Source organism: Manduca sexta, chromosome 2 (assembly GCF_014839805.1).
Source record: "Manduca sexta isolate Smith_Timp_Sample1 chromosome 2, JHU_Msex_v1.0, whole genome shotgun sequence".
Classification (NCBI taxonomy): Eukaryota; Metazoa; Arthropoda; class Insecta; order Lepidoptera; family Sphingidae; genus Manduca; species Manduca sexta.
This window is the reverse complement of record NC_051116.1, coordinates 1,470,018-1,491,605: the sequence shown is the minus strand read 5'-3', so window position 1 is coordinate 1,491,605 and position 21,588 is coordinate 1,470,018. Positions and strand designations below refer to the sequence as shown.

The following is a 21,588-nucleotide window of genomic DNA, read 5'->3' as shown; positions in this document are numbered from 1 at the left end:
GCCCACCTCACCCGCGACTCTTTCTAAGCCCCAATTAGACGCCTCACGAGACGCTGTGGCGGAATTCCCTTTAAGCTCCCGAGCCACAGGGCACGAGGCAGCGGTCAGTCCCCTACCCGGCGCCTCCTGTGTCTCCTCTGGCTGCGGGCGGAGTTGTTCTGCTCACGATCCCACTCTGCACTCTCCTTCCGTAAGATGACGCACTCGCAGGAGGTCATCAGGTGATATAAATATCAGTATCAGATCAACGGTCGCAACCAATTTCCAGCATGTTGACAACAGTTATAAAACTCATTGATCAATAAACAAAGTCCAACTTAGACTACACCTTTGTTGTTTGGCAAAACTTTAAGAAAGAAAAAAATATTTTGTTAGGTACTAATTACTATAATGTGTACTATGATTTGAAAATTATTATTTTTATCGTAACACGTTTTCAAATGTGGTACGTTTGAATCAGCTTTGTCTATAAGATAAAGTTCTGCTCTAGCACAATTTAACTCAAAGTAACCAGAGGGCTAATTTTCCAATCAGTATTTAAAAGTTAGATGATAATAGATAGATTTTATTAACCTTATTTGGACAAGAGTTATTGTGTTTGTGTAATGCCGATTAACGATTGCAATTGTTGTGAATGTATTCGGAATACATTTAATCTAATTACAAGTAATCAGATTACATGTAATCATAATTATTAATCTAATTACAAGTAATCAGATTACATGTAATCATAATTATTAATCTAATTACAAAAGTAATTAATTACGCCCTACACTGATCTAGGTATTACGTAGAATTTTATATTATGAGTAACTTTTATCGGTTGACTGAAAAAACAGCCGTAAGTGAAATAACAGTTTTGCTGTTGCGTTTCATTATCGCTAGAAAAATTGGTCTAAAAGCCTTTTTCTCTTTCACTAACGGTTACTATAGTTACGCTTAATTCATCTAGATCCTAGATATTTGTGATGTAACCCTGGTCGACACAAAACAGAATATGAAACAACCATTCCAAAGTAAACAAGCTTTATTGAGCCATAAGTCTTCAAAATATCACAATAAAAAAAACAATATTATAAACGTGATCAGATCACTACGTTGTTTTTACAGAGAGGGGGTAACGCCATCCTCCAATGGGAAATACAATTGCATCAAAGTCTCATAAATATCAACATCGATTTGCAAAAAAGTGCAAAATATGATCCTTTCCAGACCAGAGTTAGATTCTAGAAACTTCCTGGCAGTGCCTAAGGCGATGTGTGCCGCCAAACGGTTGGGAAAACCATAAATCCCAGTGGAGATGCAGGGAAACGCAATCGATTTTAGATTGTATTGTTGTTGGTATGAGAGACATTTTTCATAACAAGATTGGAGCTTTGACGCCGAACCGTCTTGAGGGCCCACGGTGTGTATAATATCTGAAAATAAAAATAAAATACAGTTGGGCAGACTTATATTTTACGCAATCGGGTTTTTAATACTAGGTTCTGCCGTGTCAGTTTTTTTCAGTAGAAATGTACCAATATGTATTTTTTCAAAACAAAAGGTAGCTTGATGGCAATAAGGGCCTTTGTATGTGTTAGCTGAAGCATATATACAAATACTAGCGACCCGCCCCGGCTTCGCACGGGTGCAATGCTGATACTAAATACACTACAGAAAAACTGTGAACGTTGTATATAAAAACATAGCGGCCCGCTCTGGCTTCGCACGGGTAATAGTAAAAATAACAGTATTTCTCCACTATTTAATAGATGTTATTATACATATAAACCTTTCTCTTGAATCACTCTATCTATTAAAAAAAACCGCATCAAAATCCGTTGCGTAGTTTTAAAGATTTAAGCATACAAAGGGACATAGGGACAGAGAAAGCGACTTTGTTTTATACTATGTAGTGATGTTCAGCGAATCGTGACAATTTGTTGGCACAATGTGCCAACACCTCAACATCTTCACAAACTTTGGTATTTAAATATTTTCAGTTGCAGTTTTCACTTATGTATTTCTAAAGATCCTACTTAAAATATAGGCTACATTTTATACCGGGAAAATATAAAGCTGGACTTTTATTCTGGAAAATATTATTCACGCAGACGGAGCCGCCAACAAAAGCTACTCAATTATATAGTCAATACCTACAGGCTACGTGCCTGTACATAATGCCGAATGCAGACCTAAAATAAAACTAACTTAGTGTAACTTAGTTCGCATAGCTTAGAAAATAAAACATAGTACATAGCTTACTTTACATAATTTGCGGTCTGTACACAAATATGAAATATCTCAGCTATGCAAACTACACTAAACTAATTTAACTTAGGTCTGCAAACTCCAAAACTTTGTCCTGTTGCGCGCACAGGTATGAGATTTGACATGATTTAAGTTCATATATAGAAGAGTAAAAAAAAAAAAAAAAGAAAAATACAGTCTTACTTATAAAAAAATCGCAAAGCTATGTTTAGTTAAAACACAAATTTACTCGATCGGCTGTAAGTCAAAACCCGCCATTTTGCCTCTTAATAAGGTTTAAACTAGGAAAACCGGTGACGTTTTTGATAGATATTTAAGCAAGTCTTAACCACCTCTCAATGCTAAAACAAATTTATAAGTAAGACTGATAATGTATAATGTGTGGTACAAATATATTAAATTCGACTGTTAAATTTCGACCACTGGATGACCTCTAGTATAATTAATAACTCACATTTCGCTGGTAGATTGTATCCTCCAGACACTTTGGCATCTCCGGTGGGACATCCTCCAAGTGTGAAACACTCTTCCTGTGGGGATAAACAAACGTAAACTTAACTCCTTCCAACAATCCTGGGTCTTGAATGATTGTGTTTATTGAGATGATACCCTATCTAGATAGCATTGCGATTAACATCATGTGCAGTGCAGTCACTTTGTTGCAGAAGAAATAAAAGCATAAAAAAAGAAAACTTTATGAAATGATAAAAATACTGGTGGTCTATGGTTCTTTCGGAACAAGTTATCAGCATTAAAATTATTCTTTAATATATTAATCCAAAACATGGTCTATCTGAGTGCTAAATTTCATCCAAATCCGCTTAGCCAAAAGGTTTTTACAAACATTCGCTTTTGTAATAGAAAATTAAGATAAAATAATGGATAGTAAAGCTTGGCTAAAGTGTGGACGCGGCCATCATTACTCCACTGTCACACTTTGATCTGTGTAAAGACAAACACCAACAGATCTAGCGCCAAAATATGCGCTAACACTTACATTGAAATATCAGCCAACTGTACCATATCTCCCCTTCTACATGTTTGCCACACACATTAGCTTAAACACTATATTGGGTAAAGGATGCAGTTTTTATGATTTTTCTTTCCTACTAAACTATAGGATCAGATGCACGCATTTCTATTTTGCCGCCAAGCAGTAGTATATAGTCAGTGTTGTCTTCTAGTTTGAAGGATATTGTAGTCAGTGTAACTACTGGACATAATAAGAATTAACATGTCATGTCTCAGGATGGCGAGCACAACAGAATACCAAACAACACTTTGTAATTCAAGGTGTTGGATGTCATTCTGCTGTTAATGGGCAGTCGTATCGCTTACCATCAGGCGAACGGCAAGCTCGTTTGTCATTCAAATAAAAAGCAATAGCAATAAAAAAATATTATACTAACTGTTGTATTTGGGAGATTAGTGTGCGTAAGCAGACAAGTGTTTAAGATTTATTTATGTGTGCGTACATAACGACACAATACGTTAGTATGTGTGTTGCCCTTTCTATAGAGTAGTTACATTGAGACTTTTGTTCGCAAAAATTAACATATGGCACATCTTTTCTAAATAGTCTAATCTTATTGGCCACGAACATTAGCACATATATTGGCCAATGTGTAGAAGATCCATAAGGAAATCAATATGTTACACTCAAGTTAATAATAAAGAAAATTAATTAAGCAAGTGAAGTTTTGCATTGTGCCTGTCATAGTCAGATATTAGATGTTAGGTCTCACAGTGTCCAGTAATAACACTGACCATAATTGTCTGCAAACAGGAAAACAACAGCTATTGAACTATATTTTTTTTAACGTTCCGCTGTTGTCAACACTAGGGGAATCTTGCAAATGGGATACTGAATTTCCCTAGCTTAATAACAGTGGATGGGATTGTGAGAAGGGATCAGGGAAGAAGATTGCACTGTCACAATATTCATAATATTACCAGCTCTGAATCATATTCTGGCCACAGTTGGCCATGAGTTTTGTGCATTGCTATTGTGGGTGTTAAGACCTAAATCCACTACCTAGTGAAAGTGAACGTTCTTCAAATACCTCAGGAGTTCTTAGGTACATCGGTTTACATAGAGGTCTTTCTTTAACAAGCTAACACTATTTAGAGAAACATACACACAATATAATTTTAAAAAGTCAGAGGCTTTGGGTTTTGAAAAGGCAACCCTATGGCCAGACCCTTTCATTCCTATTTAGGTTGTGCTCTTAATTGGTTTACCTGAAGTCGAGGTCCAGCAGCCCTGTGTATGGCTCCATCCACACCACCTCCAGCCTTCAACATCGAATTTGCTGCATTCACTATAGCATCAATCTGAAACAATATTTTTGTTTTGCAATTACATAGTCACTTTGTGATTTCCTGTTTTGTGGTTATTGTTTATTAAATTAGTCATAGTTGTATTTACTATTTTATTGCAATATAACAACTAATTAGGTTGAATATTAGTTACTTTTTCCTCTAAGAGGAAGTGATGCAGAATGGTGGTATAAATAATTATTATTTTCAATGCCCATAATTGCTGTCTTTTTGCTAAAGGTGAAAAATATCACAGTGGGGGACTTTGAGTATCAGATTAGCATTATGCTATTCTTCAGTTAATGAGCATACTGTATACAGGGTCATTTGAAATTGAATAATAAATGAAACTATTTACTTGCCTTCTTGAAAGCAACACTTTACCCACAAATTATTCTAAGTATAGCTGTAATATAAACACAAAATAAATATTAATAAAGAAAATTGTTACTGCTCTAATGCACAACTACTACACAAAGTGAATTTGTCAAAAGGGCAATATCATGCTTTTATTCAGAAATATACATAAACATACCATATTTTAATGAAACTAAAAAACAATAAATAATTTGAAATTTTAACCAGGATTTCCATCAAAAATATTTGTTATTCATGGATATTTTTTGGCTCAGTGTTAACAGAAGTAAGGATGAATATTATAATGCAATGTCAAAATCACTCTGTATATTAAAAAGTACCCTAATATATTATACTATAATTTTGGTTTGAATATTGTTGATATTTGAAAATTGAGACAATGTTTAATCTAATCTGATATATACCAGTGAATATTCACTGAAGTCTATTCTGCATTTATTAAGCACAATTTAAATGAACAAGGACTGTGCCAAGATGGCTTGATGAATGTGTTAAAAATGGTGTCATCAGGATCTAAATGTAAACAAACTGATTAGTTATATTTTTACCCATATCCCAAAGGCTTTTTCCATTAAAATTTCCTACTGTTTGCTTGAAATTTTTTTTTTGGTATAAAAAAATATTTTAATTTATTATGGTACATCATATATAGTAACAAAATGATACTTTGTATCCATAAGGGCTGATGTATATGCCCATTACAAGTTATATGCAGTTATATTTAAATTACTATAATACAAAAATAATAATATTGTGACTTGCCATATATAGCTGACCTGTAGGAGACATGGCAAGGAATGCAATGCTAAGGGTGTCAAGTAATCCAAATACAATAGAACGACTTTATAACATTGCAGACTGGAAAAAACCTAAATCATTCTCCCCACCCGAACCACTTTGTTTCTTTCCTTACTAACGGTCAAGTTTGTTTTTTAAGTATTACATACTTATGCCAGATTCTTACTGCCCTTTTTGATCCTATACAAAGAGGATTTTCTATAGAAGATGCAAATTCAAAGTCCATATGAGGATAGTAAAGCGGCGATAGCCTAGTTGGGTGTGGAACGGACTGCCAAGACTAATGTCCGCAGGTTCAAATCCCAAGGGCACACACCTCTGACTTTTCTACAAATCATGTGTGTACTCTTCGTGAATTTATCGTTCACTTTAACAGTGAAGGAAAACAGTGTGAGGAAACCTGCACATCTGAGAAGTTCTTTATAGGAATTTCGAAGGTGTGTGAAGTCTACCAATCTGCACTAGGCCAGCGTGGTGGACTAAGGCCTAATCCCTCTCAGTAGTAGAGGAGGCCCGTGCTCAGCAGTGAGCAAGTATATAAAACAGGGCTGATATTATTATTATTATAGTACAGCAGGTTAAGTACAAAAATCTGAAATTATCACTTTAAATGTATTCTGAATCAAACACTATCAATAAAGTTAAACATCACAAAAGGAGTAGTAAAGTTTAACCAATTTTACCTATTGTGTGGTCCATGGCAAAATATGGAATATGAAGTTTTTGATAAGTTTTATGTTCTGTTTTTAATCTGTTGCAAAAAGGTTATAGACGATTGGCAGTTTGACTAAATACTTTAAGATCAGTTTAAATTTACGAAAAAAAATTCGCTTCAATTAATTAGCCTGCTAATCGACGATATCCATACGTATCAAAGAGAATACAAATACTACGTAAGATACGTACCTCCAATTTAGTTATGTCGCCTCTATATAAAGAGACCTTTTCAGCCAACTCCTTGTTCCTTGCAGCATCAATAGTGATCTTAAATCCCGCAATATCATCTCCGGTAGGCTTTTTGTTCGAAATACCTCTATAGTTAACAAAGTACTTGCTCCATGGGTCAATTTTATCCAAATTAATATAATCAGGTAATTTATACAACTTCCTCTTTTCATCTAATGGCAATGCCATTATTCGTTCCTTTTCGGTTGACCACTGGGCTGGTGTAGACATTTTCACCAACGAATAAAAACGGGGTATAAAAAGACCTCTCTGGCTAAGTGGCAAAATAATTTTGCCGAAAACTCGAGCCGGCGAATACATCTTCCTAGGGTTGGGACATAAATCGTAAATGTCAAATACTAATAATAGTCGATTGATTATTCCTTTTTCATCAAATTTATTGTAGTATCTACACGACAAATATTATTACATAATAAAACAGATGTGACATGATAAATGAAAAAAAGGGCAATATAGGATCATAAATGTTTATCTACTATCTCTCCTGATACTTCGTAAAATAATTATCAGTATTATTTTTATTTTCACATGGAATTTTGTGTCCATTACTAGGACAATCTATCTTTAAAAAGTCTTGATTTATTTGATTTCAGTCTATTATAAAATATTTATGTTGCAACACTACATTTTTTTTTATCAACTATCGTATTTTGGTAACATTGGGAGCTTGTCAAACGGAATATCTCCACGTAACGTGCGTGCATTTTTATCAGAAAACTGTCCAAATAATACAATATTAACGCCTCTGGAGCGGCAATGAACGTGTAGAAAATTTACCGTCAATCTGTACTACACCTTTTAGGCGCTTTTGAACAAAAAAATGACTAGGTGAGTGGGAAAAAATGGTGTTTTACTACCCGCTCTGGGGCGCCGGTCTTTGTGTACCGCAGGTTATTTATGAAAAAATATTCTACTCTGTTAAAGGATGAAGACCTTGGGGCTTCTTCTGGTCGCGCTTCTATCTATTAGCGGCATTTCCGGCGTGGATAGAAACAATTTTAAGACCTGTGATCAGTCAGGTTTTTGCAAACGGTTACGGGCTTTGAAGCCAGAAAAGTCACAGTACAGCCTAAATGTAGACACGGTTATTGTACACGGAAACGTGCTGTCCGCGGAAGTTGTCACCGTGGACACCGAATCCGAGAAGAAGACAGTTTTGGTAAGATTTTTTTCCATTTTGTTTTTTATAGAAACTTACCTTTATATTTAACCTTAGTTTTTGGATGTTCGCCAAACTACCTTTCATATAAACTGTATATGATATACAAAACAAACATAATAAGTTTGCCAATTATAATATTTAGGTAATCAGTATGGTCATATTTAATTACATTACAAGACTGGGAAGAATATGTAATTATTTATTATGTTAAATATTTCCTGCCCTTCAGCAACATAAAAAAATCAAATTAAAATAAAAAAAATAAATAAATCCAATAACTTGCTAGATACAATCTCATTATCAACTGTCAATCAACAAGATGTATTCCTTAATTATTGTGAAATGACATTTTCAAGCCTCCTTTTGAGGATAGCAGGTTATTATTGAGAGATTACGACCAAGAGATATTTTGTCTGTGTTCACTATAAATAAAAAATAATCAAATTCTGAATTATATATAATTTAATTATGTTTAAACTCATAGATAAGGTTACTCCCAAAATATCTAAAAACACTGACACATTGATAAGGACCTGATTCATATAAAGATATATATTTCATTGATTTGGTGTTAGATTTCATGTAATGTATAATATATCTGTAACATATTACGTTGGTTTCAGTTAAGACTATCAAATTCCAAACATGTCTCATTATGTGTGTCAAATTGTTACAGAATTAGTAAAAATATTAATTTACTCTATAACCATGATACATAAGGTAAAAATAAAATACCAGGTAGATTTTGGCAAACTTAATATAATATCTAAAATGGCTTTGTGTATAAAACCTTGTTGTAAACTTTATATGGAAAGATCTTGGGCATTAAAGTTAATATGAATATGACTAGTGTTAAGGTGTTGAGTTTGGTTGAGCTAAGTTATGTAGGGTTTTTCCGCTATTAGAACCAGTTAATAGTGTGTTAGGTTCTCCCCAATTACATTGTGAAATGCAATACACACAGTATGGTGTGTGCACTAGTTGCACCTCTACCTACCTCTTTATAGATATAAAGTGCGGTTGTGTGCAAATATTATTAATAAAACTTGCCTAAAATAATTTGCATAGCTATGTTGTAATACAGACATGTTTTTATTGGCAATAAGTTGACCTATAATGACTTAAAATATTTAATACATCTAAATAAATGATTCTTTTATTATTTAAACAGTTGATTTATATATTTTCAATTATTAATTGTAACAATTTGGCAAACAAGAAGAGTGCAGTGTCTATAAGAAAAATAGCATGAGTGTTTACAAATTTATGTATTCTTTGAAAGAACACTTGATGGTGATTAACAATTTATGGACAATGTTGTGATCTAATGTGTTATGAGTGTACTTAAGATCCAAATGGCATGAGTTTTATACACTTGCTAACATTAATTATTATGGTAGGTGTAATTTTTGTTTAAATACAGTGACATAGTTGATTTACGCCCGAAATTAATAACCAATCCTAATCCAATGTATGCCATCTAAGATTGATAATTCATTCGTTTTTATGGATAAAGCATGCCAATAACCAATCCATAGATTCAGTAAGCTATCTATAACAATAATCGATCTTTGAGAGGACGGATTACAGATCATAGATTACCCTCTGTATGAAAATGACAGTTTACGCTTGCCAATACTCTATCTACCCGTTTTGACATTTGATTTGATTGTTGTAAACAATCACATTTTTCAATCGGACCAATTCCTCAGTTTACTCAATATGTTTTGAATATCGCTTACACTGATTTTAAGGGAAACGAAAAGGCAATGGAAATATCCATATTCTCTAGTGACAGTGACGACAGTGATTTGGAGGGACTAGCAATACTGATAGCGAAACTGAAAGTCGCGCTTCATCACGGGTAATGAAAAGAGTTAACTACATGCAGACCCTGGATGAGTTTGATTTCACGTTTGGATTAGGCTTTCGAAATCTGCTTGCCAATCATTGTTAGTTAAACTGATCTCGTATATTCGTGTTACTTCTATGTACAAGGTAAATAATTTTTGACATTATTTACAAAAAATACCGTACCTACCGAACTATTAGATAGGTACAAACAAGGGGCAATTGTATCGTTTTTCAGGAACTATGGTGTTTCTCCATTCCATCAACTTTTGCTGAGGAATAGGAAATATTTATATTATCTTTTTCAGGACATTTGGTACATGGAAACGTCGCTTCCCTGTGATTGCATTGACATTTCGTTTATCTTTACCTAAAGTTCAAACAATAATAATTGCAACTGCAGTTTTGCACAATATTTTTCGGAATCACAGGCTAGAGGAAATTCCAACCCAAGTGGAATTATCAACTGCTGATATTATTAATTATGAGAACAATATAGAGAATCAAGATGTTGGAGAAAGAACAGCATTAACAAATAACTTCTTTACTTAGTAAAATAAAATACCTTTACAATCACTGCTATTTATTTTATTGCTTATCTACATTTGTAATTCAATATAATAATTACAAATTAACATAGTTTTATTAGTTGAAAGTTAAAACATAGAAATAGGCAAAATATCCATACATTATCTATACTATTATATAAAGCTGAAGAGTATGTTCTTTTGAACGCGCTGGTCTCAGGAACTTCCGGTTCGGATTGAAAAATTCTTGTAGTGTTGGATAGCCCATTTATTGAGGATGGCTATTATAGGGTATATGTATATCATCACACTATGACCAATGGGACCAAAATCGGCTAAAATTGATTACTTTTGAGAGCTTCCGTTGCGTGCGCTGCATAAACGATTAAAGTTATGCAACAATTATGTATAACGGAATTGTAATTTGTTCCATAACACTGGATAATGTGTACAGAGTCCAATTATTATTATATGGCACCGAGTTTACTGCGTACTTCATACTAAAAACTAAATCCTTTAAAGATTTATTAATATATTATAAACAATGTTATTAAACTTCAGTGTCAAAATATGTCAGCAACCACATTACTCACGTTCCATTTTTGGAAACTAATGAAAAAGTTTGTATCTTAAATATGACATGTACTAATTATTAATTATTTCTTTTGAGGGCTAAAATACATAAAATATTTTTTTATTACTCCAAGTCTTATTGTTCCAATTAGGCAAATATTGAAACGAATAGTTTGTATGGAAAATACAAAAAGTATTTATTTTACGGATGGAATATTCTGCATAAAATGGAATGGTCAGGAGGGAACGCATCTGGAAAGGATTGCCAGCGATCTATCGTTGAAGGCAAGCAAGGATAGGCGAGTTAAGATATTGGCATGCTGATAGGAGACCAATCGAAAGATAGTCGGCAATCTAAGATAGGTTTCAGTCTTGGATAGTAGATACATTATTAATTTCGGGCGTTATATAGCAACAATTCAATTTGGTTAATTATTTTTTACACTTACACACATGTGAAAGGGAGCGTTAATTAGATGTTGTTAATCTACTTCTATCCCTCAGAAACGGTACTTCTGAATGAAAAGTGCCATATCATTCTGTGCCTGATAATGTGTATGCAAAAAATCATCATCAGTTTGAGTAGTAAAGTTTGAAGGCATAACAAATAAATAAACAGGCTTTTATAATATTACTTAGTATAATAGGTGAAAATAGCGGCGATAGCCTAGTTGGGTGTAGAACGGACTGCCGAGACGAATGTCCGCAGGTTCAAATCCCAAGGGCACACACCTCTGACTTTTCTAAAAAATCATGTGTGTATTCTTTGTGAATTTATCGTTCGCTTTAACGGTGAAGGAAAACATCGTGAGGAAACCTGCACATCTGAGAAGTTCTCTATAGGAATTTCGAAGGTGTGTGAAGTCTACCAGTCCGCACTAGGCCAGTGTGGTGGACTAAGGCCTAACCCCTCTCAGTAGTAGAGGAGGCCCGTGCTCAGCAGTGGGCAAGTATATAATACAGGGCTGATATTATTATTATTATTATAATAGGTGAGACCCCTGGCTTCCTCTGCCTGGCAATGAAGAGAAGGGGGGCATGTTCATATCCATTTTAGACAAAAATTGGGTGTCAAAATAAACTTTGGGAACCCTTGTGTTAAGGGGGCGATCTAACTAGCAAATAGCGGACCTTGCCCCCCCCCCCCTCCCCCGCCTTCTCGCCCCTCCGACTCCAACATATGACGTCGCCCACCCTGAGTTTGAGACATATAATATACTAGCGACCCGCTCTGGCTTCGCACGGGTATAACATAACATAATAACAGTATTTCTCCACTATTTAATGGATGTTATTATTATACATATAAACCTTCCACTTGAATCACTCTATTAAAAAAAAACCGCATCAAAATCCGTTGCGTAGTTTTAAAGATTTAAGCGCACATAGCAAGTGACAGAGAAAGTGACTTTGTTTTATACTATGTAGCGATGTTTATTTTTGACTTGGTCTAGGAAACTTGTATTAATTTTATTTAAAATCCTGTTATAATGTATGTTTTTTGTCCAGTGGCACTACGCTCTCAAGCTGTCTGCGCTCGCCGACGGCACATTCCGTGTTGAGTTGGACGAGGCTGATCCCCTGTACCCGAGGTACAGGACGCAGCTGGCGCTCGACGGAGAACCAAAGCCCGATGGGTGAGTAATTGGGTATAACCATTTTCAGTTAAGATTAGGGGTAGAGAGCCTAGATAGCTGGGAAGGCGCTATGGGATTTAGAAAAGTGCCACCACGGTCTCGAGTTTGGTGCATTTATTCAAAATTGAACGTCATAGTTACTAAATTGATTTTTCACAACAATAATACTCTAGACCAGCGTAAAGTAAATATAATATAGTGAACAGCTATTGCTCGCGGCTATCCGAGATAAATATTTTCCCAGCATGAAAATAGCCTATAGCACTCGGGAGTAATGAAGATTCCTATTAGTGGCAAAAAAAATCAAATCAGTTGAATAATTTCAGAGATTAGCTCATCCAAACTTTTTCTCTTCATAATATTAGTACAGATTTACCAGCCGTGTAATTCTATTGTAAACAAAATACACTCATTTAAGTTATTGTATTTCATATAATTCGGTAGATTATAATATTCCATGATGGGATTCAATGACAATTACTGCTGCGCGTGCGACTCTCATCTAGCTGTTTTTTTAACATCAACGAAGAACAAACATTGATTATTTTCTTAATATACTCTATTATCGCTCCCATAATAAATTGCAGCGGCTTGTGAACTATTATGTGTTCGGATATTAATGACGCTTGAAGTCGCGGCAATCTAGTGGACGATGACGTCCGCTTATAATAGCGCGTAATTGGTTTGTGTGTAAAGATAAGACGCTGTTACGTATTACGCACAAAGTTTTATGCAAGTATTTTTTATTGGTAATCCATTATACTACAAGCTAAACCCTCTGTAATAGGGGTCCGTTCCAAGCAGTAGGATAGTATGTTATAATTGACTAGCTTAACGTAGCTTCCTTTTAGTGACAAATATTTCAAAATTGGTTTAGTATTTCTTAAGATTAGCGCTTCAAGCAAAGTCTTTAGCTTTATATATTAGTATAGACGCTACAGAACTGCTGGTATTATTCTCTGGTTGACCCCAGAAAACTGAGCTTAGCCAATTTTTTGCGCTGGCTATGCGATAGTGCGCGTACAGACACACTCAACCATTTTGTCCCCAAGGCGTGGTAGAGACACTACTAGTGCACCCACTTTTCGCCGTGTGTATTCCGTGACGTGACAAGGGCGAGCCAAGACAGCAGAAAAACTCTATCACTGCCCGTAAGGGAATCGAATTCGAAACCTCAGAGCATTAGTACCACCCACGCAGTAAACCTACGGCACCGAGGTTCACCTATGTGATAGTCCTACATACTTTACTCTTCGATGAGTCAAACAAAAATAATACTTATTCTCTTACAGGTTAAAATTAGTCTCCAACGAGCAAGGCAAGTTGACCCTGATCAACAGCCAGGGTCATAAGGTCATCATCACATCGGAGCCTCTCAAGTTCGAGTTCCTGGACCTTGCTGGTGATGTCGCTGTGGTGCTGAACGAGAACTCGCAGCTGTTGGTGGAGCCGCTGAGGGTCAGGCGGGAGAAGGTGGCTGATGATGAAGAGAATCCCAACGCTTTGGATGTCGTGAGTGTTTGCTTTTGTTATTGTCTATGATCAGGGTTTCTCAAACTAGGTCGTCGAGTAGCGGTTCCTAAACTTTTAAGGCAATGAATAAACTATTATATTTCCTGTTTTATTGGTGACTAAATTTTGCCTGCAGCTCCGCCCGCGTGATAAAGTTTTTCCGGGACAAAAAGCCTATAGCACTAAGAGTAACATAGCTTCCTATTAGTGAAAGAATTTTCTAAATTGGTCCAGAAGTTCCAGAGATTAGCCTCTACAAACAAACAAAGTTACAAACTTTTCCTTTATATAATATAAGTATAAATAGGTCTCTCGTATGCGAGAGGGTGTCTGATTAGCACCACCAAGTCTATTTTTACCGTCAAATAAAATGAGCATGAACTGTATTTGGAGGAAATCGCATTCAACGAGGCCGGGCGTTTGGGTAGTTACCACTGCCTTTTCTGTTTCTACCAATTCAAGGATCTGTATGGTGTCGCTGTTTATGCGCGGTCGCATCGCTCACCATCAGGTGATGGTCATGCTTGCCTTCTTATTCAATGGCATGTAAAATACCTTCTATTAGGTCCTTACATATGAAATTGGCGTTTTGTAGTACTGGCCACTTTGATACGAAATACTCTTTGGTTAAGAATTCCAAATTCAAATTTATAAATGCATGTAACTGGCACATTTGAATTTCGAAAACAGTATTTTTTTCATGATTAGTTTTTTCTTTAGCGCGTTCCATATCGCACAATGGAAAAGTTGAAATATCGATATACTTAGTCTGGCCATAAATACTGTTACACTTAATTATAAAAAAATATTACATTTGAATTTCGAATCTGTCATTTTTATACGATTGTTCATTGTGTTTTCTCATTTTGGCGCCAATACATTGTAAAATATTTTGCGATATTAAAATGGTGTGGGGTGATAAAGAGAACCGAATCGCTGTGATAGCATTACACAAAGTAGGTATGGAGCCAAATGCAATTTTTAAAACTCTCCATACACTTGGTATTAGTAAAATGTTTGTGTACCGGGCTATTAATAGGTACAATGAGACCTCCTCTGTTTGTGACAGAAAAAGATCTGGCCGTCCACGTAGTGTTCGTACGAAAAAGGTGGTCAAAGCAGTAAGGGAAAGAATTCGAAGAAATCCTGTCCGAAAGCAAAAGATTTTATCTCGGGAAATGAAGATAGCACCTAGAACCATGTCGCGTATTTTAAAAGATGACTTAGGACTTGCAGCCTATAAGAGACGCACTGGCCATTTCTTAACTGATAATTTAAAGAAGAATAGGGTGGTAAAATCGAAACAACTACTGAAGCGGTACGCAAAGGGAGGTCACAGAAAAATTTTGTTTACGGATGAGAAAATTTTTACAATTGAGCAACATTTTAACAAACAAAATGACCGTATTTATGCTCAAAGCTCTAAGGAAGCTTCCCAATTAGTCGACAGAGTGCAACGTGGACATTATCCGACTTCAGTGATGGTTTGGTGGGGTGTTAGCTATGAAGGAGTGACTGAGCCATATTTTTGTGAAAAAGGTATCAAAACATCGGCACAAGTGTATCAAGATACCATTCTTGAGAAGGTAGTTAAGCCCCTTAACATCACCATGTTCAATAACCAAGTATGGTCCTTCCAGCAAGACTCGGCGCCGGGTCATAAAGCTCGGTCCACGCAGTCTTGGTTGGAATCGAACGTTTCGGACTTCATCAGAGCTGAAGACTGGCCGTCGTCTAGTCCCGATCTTAATCCGCTGGATTATGATTTGTGGTCAGTTTTAGAGAGTACAGCTTGCTCTAAACGCCATGATAATTTGGAGTCCCTAAAACAATCTATACGATTGGCAGTGAAGAATTTTCCCATGGAAAGAGTGCGTGCTTCTATTGATAACTGGCCTCATCGTTTAAAGGACTGTATTGCAGCCAATGGAGACCACTTCGAATAAGCTTTTTATATTTTTAATTGTTTTATATTTATGTATTAAACTGACACACTGTAAAAGTAATAAATGTTATTTGCAGTTAACAATTTTCTTTTTTCTTTATTACAATATTTATGGCAAGACTAGGTATTTACGAGTATAAGTTCCACCGTGGCACCAGTGCTGCAGAAACAGCGCGGAGGATTAACGATGTGTATGTCGCTGGTGACGCAAAAGAAAAAAAAATGGTTCATGATACGGCTTATGAAACTCGTCAAATGATAGTAAATTCACTTAGGGATCAAAAAGTTTGGGAAACTCTGGTCTTTGCTGTGTGATAGTGTGTATGCATTGAGGTGGTCATGATGTTGGCTAGTATTGGAACTCGGGATCTTTGGTTATGGATTTCGTGATGTGTTTGTTGCGTTTATGGGTGGTAGTAGTGGCGAAAGGTGTAATTTCGTTCTAATAGTTAGGTTTTAGATCATTTACAAAAGGGAAGCCGACAGGAATCGGGTTGTATGGATCCTTGCCAGTTCGTAGCCTCCATTCCGGAATCTTCTTACCACATCGGCCATCATCTTGCAAAGCCGACATTAGATTAGACAATAGTCTAAAGTGTTTCCCAACGTGGGGCCCACGCCCCAGGGGGGGGGGGGGGGCAAATTAAACAGAATTTTCAGTTTTCATTATATGTTTTGAAATTTTACTTACGATGTTTTGATAACAATTTCATAGTGATTTCTTCCTAAAACTTATTTATATTTCTTAAGGAAACAAAAAAAATTTAAAGATTAAACATTATATATCGGGGGCATAAAATTTTAGAAATGTTAAGGTGGGGTATGGCCTAAAAAAGTTTGGGAGACACTGGTCTAAAGTAATATAATGTAGACATACGAGAGACATCATTGCCTTCCTCTACATTCGCCATTTTGATTCAGAACATTGACCGTGAAACACCGTATCCGGTAAATATACGCATTTAGCAACATGTTACTTTAATTATATAAACAGACTAGCTTTTGCTCGCGGCTCCGCCCGCGTTATAAAGTTTTTCAGGCTAAAGTTTTCCGTTATAAAAATAGTAGTTTCCCGGGAGCCTATGTTCTTCCCAGGGTCTCAAGCTGTCTCCATACCAAATTTCATCTTAATACGTTGGGTAGTTTTTGAGTTTAACACGTTAAGGCAGACAGATGCAGCGGGGGGCTTTGTTATATTATTTAGAACTTTTTAAGTGAAACAATCCCGTCATACATCATTGTTGCATAAATTTAACCGTTTACGCAGCGCAGGCAACGGAAGCTCTCAAAACTCATAATTTTCCCCGTTTTTGCAACATGTTTCATTACTGCTCCGCTCCTATTGGTTATAGCATGATGATATATAGCCTATAACACTCCAGGAACAAAGGGCTATACAACACAAAAAGATTTTTTCAGTTCAAACCGGTAGTTCCTGAGATTAGCCATTACTGCTCCGCTCCTATTGGTCATAGCGTGATGATATATAACTTTGAGCACTCCACAAACAAAGAACTATTCAACACAAAAATATTTTTTCAGTTCGAATCGGTAGTTCCTGAGATTAGCCATTACTGCTCCGCTCCTATTGAATATAGCGTGATGATATATAGCCTATAGCTCTCCACGAACAAAGGGCTATCCAACGCAAAAAGAATTTTTCAGTTTGGACCGGTAGTTCCTGAGATTAGCCATTACTGCCCCGCTCCTATTGGGTATAGCGTGATGATATATAGCCTATAGCACTCCACGAACAAAGGGCTATCCAACGCAAAAAGAATTTTTCAGTTTGGACCGGTAGTTCCTGAGATTAGCGCGTTCAAACAAACAAACAAACAAACAAACAAACTCTTCAGCTTTATATAATAGTATAGATTACGTTGAAGGTCATTTTAAAAAATCGCAAGCGGTTGACCTTAATTGCTGTAGGATTTGTGATTGGAACATTTTATTTCCTTCACATGTGATGTTATCTTTATAAAATAAATGCATTTTTGTTTTTCAGTGGGTTAAATACAATGTTAGATTGACACGGAAGTTTATGCGATTTTGTTTAAAAAAGAAATATACATCATTTTGTATAAATGATAAAGCAATTTAAATGTGAAAGATTTACAAAAGCCCCATTCGAGTTTTAAAAGGTAATAAGTACCCTGTTTGTCTAGGACAGTCTACCCTTGTGCCAAATTTCATCCAAATCCGTTCAGCTGTTTCTGTGTTTGTTCCTTTTAAACATCCAATATCACCAACTATCACATTTATATTAATGTACGATTACAGCAGCGACTTCAGTTAATAATAAACTCAATAAAGAATCAATGTCAAGTTTAATATTACATAAAAAATTCGAATCATTTGCAAAGGTTGTCAATCCAAAACATGATCAAAGAACATTGTATCCAACACCGTCGTCATAAGGTATATTTTTGCAAGGTTTATCGCTGTCCTTACAATATTTTTACAACGATGAAGGAAGTGGGATACATTTGTTGTTTTAATATGTGATTGTTTTGTTAATATTAATTTTAAGGACATCGCAGTGAGAGCCGACTCGATTATGTAGTAATTCGGGTTCGATCATAGAGATTATTTTTTTATTTTGATTTTCCCTTTTTTATTGGGAAGGCAAAGGGTTCTAGCCCATACAGCCTTGTCATTATTAGTTCATCATAGAGAAATGTGTGTAAGCAATTTTTTTTTACCCTATTTTATATTAGCAAAGAAAGTACTTTAAATTTAACAATTTAAGTCTTATTTTTGGATACGATCTATATTAATTTGTTTACCATAAAAAAACGGAAGAGGTTCTCAATGCGAATAAACTGTTGGTATTTCTTTTTATTTAATTTTCAAAGGCATTTAAAGAAATTAATTCTTAAAAAGACTAGTTGCTTATATGAGAATACAGTTTGCTTATGAGTAGATACAATATTGATCGGTGTTTGCAGAAAAAATCTTTTCCAACACATTCATGTTATTGGTACTTAAATGACACATCAGTCTAAAACCTATTCAGCAAGTTTTACTTTCAATGTGTTGAGAGTTTACATTTTTTATGTCATGCATCTACATGCATGAACTACGTACATACATAAAAATTATGATAAATAATTTCATAGCTATGTATTTACATAACAATTTATAATAGTACAACTAACGAGGGGCAATAAAAAGTTTTACGATAAAATCAATAAATATAACTAGGTTTTATAACAAAGCATACAGTATTAATGATTCGAAGTCGATCTAACAAAGCGCTTTATAACCAATGAGTAATGTCTTTGTATTATTTCCGTATTTTTATCTAGGTCGATAGTATTGACTCAGTCACAGAGTACATAGACCCATATAATACACAGAGATGAATAGACAGATCTCTTCATGAAAATAAAAATATTTTAGATATTGAAATAAAAGTACGGGTTTCATCGCGGGTTTTTATATTATAATTTTCTCCCGATGTTTCAAAGACTTTGAAACTTTCATAGTGTTCGTCGTCCGAAAAGTCAGTTACAATATCTACCTACATTTTACAATTATTCAACATTTTTTAAATTTAAGCTGTTGACGGTCCGATCTACGCAGAATAGTTTTATTCCAAAGTCTAGCATTATTACTTCATATTAATATTTAGTTCGGTAAAGATTTTTCCTGTGCAATATCAATAATTTAGGTTGAAATCTTAATAGTAATAAAATAAAATACAGGGTCATTTTGTAACCCTAGACTTAAATTTAACTGCGAGAAAGTCATCTTGAAAGAAGCAGTTTACTATAAGTTACTTTAACCTAAGGTCAAAAACAAAAAAGTAAAATTTTCAAACAAAATAAATATTCAAATAGTCATTTTATTTTTACACACCCTTTTGCCACTACTACTATACTAGAATTCGTCGGAACGGCAACATCGCACACAGTCATTGATAATATTATGCTCACGCACACGAACGAGTGATGCACACTCGGAGCGCAAGGGTAGTTCGTCGCACCGCGCGCCGCGCCGCAACCGAACAGCTGATGTCGGCGTTTTAACTACCTAGGATTTTGTGTCGTGCCACATCACTCAATCAACAATTAGACCAGCAGCGACGACGCTACGCCGACGTTACAAAAGACACATACCTAAACATCATTATCATCATCAGCCACATAAAGTCCACTGTTGAACATAGGCCTCTCCTAAAGATTTCCAGACGGACCTGTCGAAAGCTGCCTGCATCCAATGTGTTCCCGCGACGTTTATCAAGTCGTCTGTCCACCTTGCAGGTGGACATCCAACGCCAACATAAACATCACGCACTAATCATCACATTTCATTAGAACCATATTTTCTATGCTCAAACTATCATCAGCAAATGACACTAATCAAACAACCACAACTGCATAAGTTAGGTACACATAACACATGATTTCCGTAATTTTAAAGTGGTTTCATTCTTTTAAATCAAAACACACACATTCTAATGTAGGTAGTTCATCCATTTTAGTAGATAAATAGGTATAATAAATACGTTCAACGGTTAGATTTATAACACTCATAACAATAAAATATCATTTTGCAAGTCTGGCAATTCACACGAACAATTAATAATGAAGTTACAATCTTGATAATAATTAGGTAATGTGATAGTTTGAGGTAAAAATGTCGAGCGACGGGATACGTCACGGCGCGGCGCGGCGTCCCAATAGGTAGGTATCTAAACATGTTTTCAAAAAGTAAATGCGTTTACCAATACCTAATGATGTTTAGTAGATTGCTTGTTCCTTTAAAAGTTGTTTCATACTTCAAAGTATTTTTAATACAGTTAATTTGTGACTACCTCGGTGCCGCAGTTGTATTATAGTACGGATGCTTTGCTAAGGTCACGGGATCGAATCCCGGATCGGACAAAATGATATTGGATTTTTCCATTCAGTACCTATCGCAAATTCATAAATCCACATTAAAATCGTAATGACAGCCTCCGACAGAAACATAATCAATAGATTGTGATTAGTTCAGTTTCGCGTACGCGTCAACGATGCAACTTCGCGATCGTAAAATATTCAAAATGACAAAAAATATTTTTAAAAATAAACTCTATTTTGTACACGTTAAGGTCGCATTTAGGGGACTATTTTAAATTTCTTTGTGCCTGACCGACCAACACGCGACACACGAGTTTAGCGAATTCCACAAAGTAGCGGCAAGGATCTGGAGTTGCCTGATGTCCCGATTTGCGCGGGATGTCCCGATTTTCAGAATTCTGGGGACGTGACCCGTTTTGCACCAATAAAATTATTAAAACCATTAAGTATTATGAAAAATAAACTACGCATTCATCACTGTGTTGAGTGCGACAATGCAATCAAAATAGCACGTATCATCTCACTAGCGCTGAAGGTACAGTTTTGTTTTATTCTCTTGCTTAGAGATGCGACTACCCGGCGATCTGTGCTTTGATGTTAAAACAGACATCCAAATTAAAACACAACTTTAGCATGACTTGGCAGTGATATTTTTGTAAAACGCAATACATAAAACTTAAATTAAAAAAAAAAATACTTGCTTTTGTTTTATGTCCCGATCTACAACACTAAATCTCGATTTGTTTTACCTTCTTGATTTTAAACAAATTGACCCTGGCAACACTAGTCTGGAGGTACACGATATTTGACGAGCCAGAGT

At 35.5% G+C, this 21,588-nt stretch overlaps 2 protein-coding genes across 3 annotated transcripts in view; one reads left to right on the top strand and one right to left on the bottom strand.

Moving 5' to 3' along the window:
* Positions 1-1,009: 1,009 nt before the first annotated feature.
* LOC115448722 (macro domain-containing protein CT2219) lies at positions 1,010-7,074 on the bottom strand. Its single transcript, XM_030176254.2, has 4 exons — positions 6,655-7,074; positions 4,495-4,587; positions 2,708-2,783; positions 1,010-1,418 (listed from the first exon to the last, which is right to left on the bottom strand). The coding sequence occupies exons 1-4, from the start codon at positions 7,012-7,014 to the stop codon at positions 1,105-1,107; spliced, it is 843 nt and encodes a 280-aa protein (XP_030032114.2). The 5' UTR covers positions 7,015-7,074; the 3' UTR covers positions 1,010-1,104.
* A 274-nt stretch (positions 7,075-7,348) lies between these two features.
* Positions 7,349-21,588, top strand: part of LOC115448721 (neutral alpha-glucosidase AB) — a 36,128-nt gene continuing 21,888 nt past the window's right edge. Inside the window, exons 1-4 of one of the 2 annotated variants that reach the window (XM_030176253.2) lie at positions 7,349-7,542; positions 7,639-7,873; positions 12,337-12,464; positions 13,757-13,937. In XM_030176253.2, the coding sequence (XP_030032113.2) occupies positions 7,535-7,542; positions 7,639-7,873; positions 12,337-12,464; positions 13,757-13,937 (552 nt within the window). In that variant the 5' untranslated portion in view covers positions 7,349-7,534. Of the gene's footprint in view, positions 7,543-7,638; positions 7,874-12,336; positions 12,465-13,756; positions 13,977-21,588 lie in introns of both variants that reach the window. The other variant, XM_030176252.2, reaches the window with a different exon arrangement.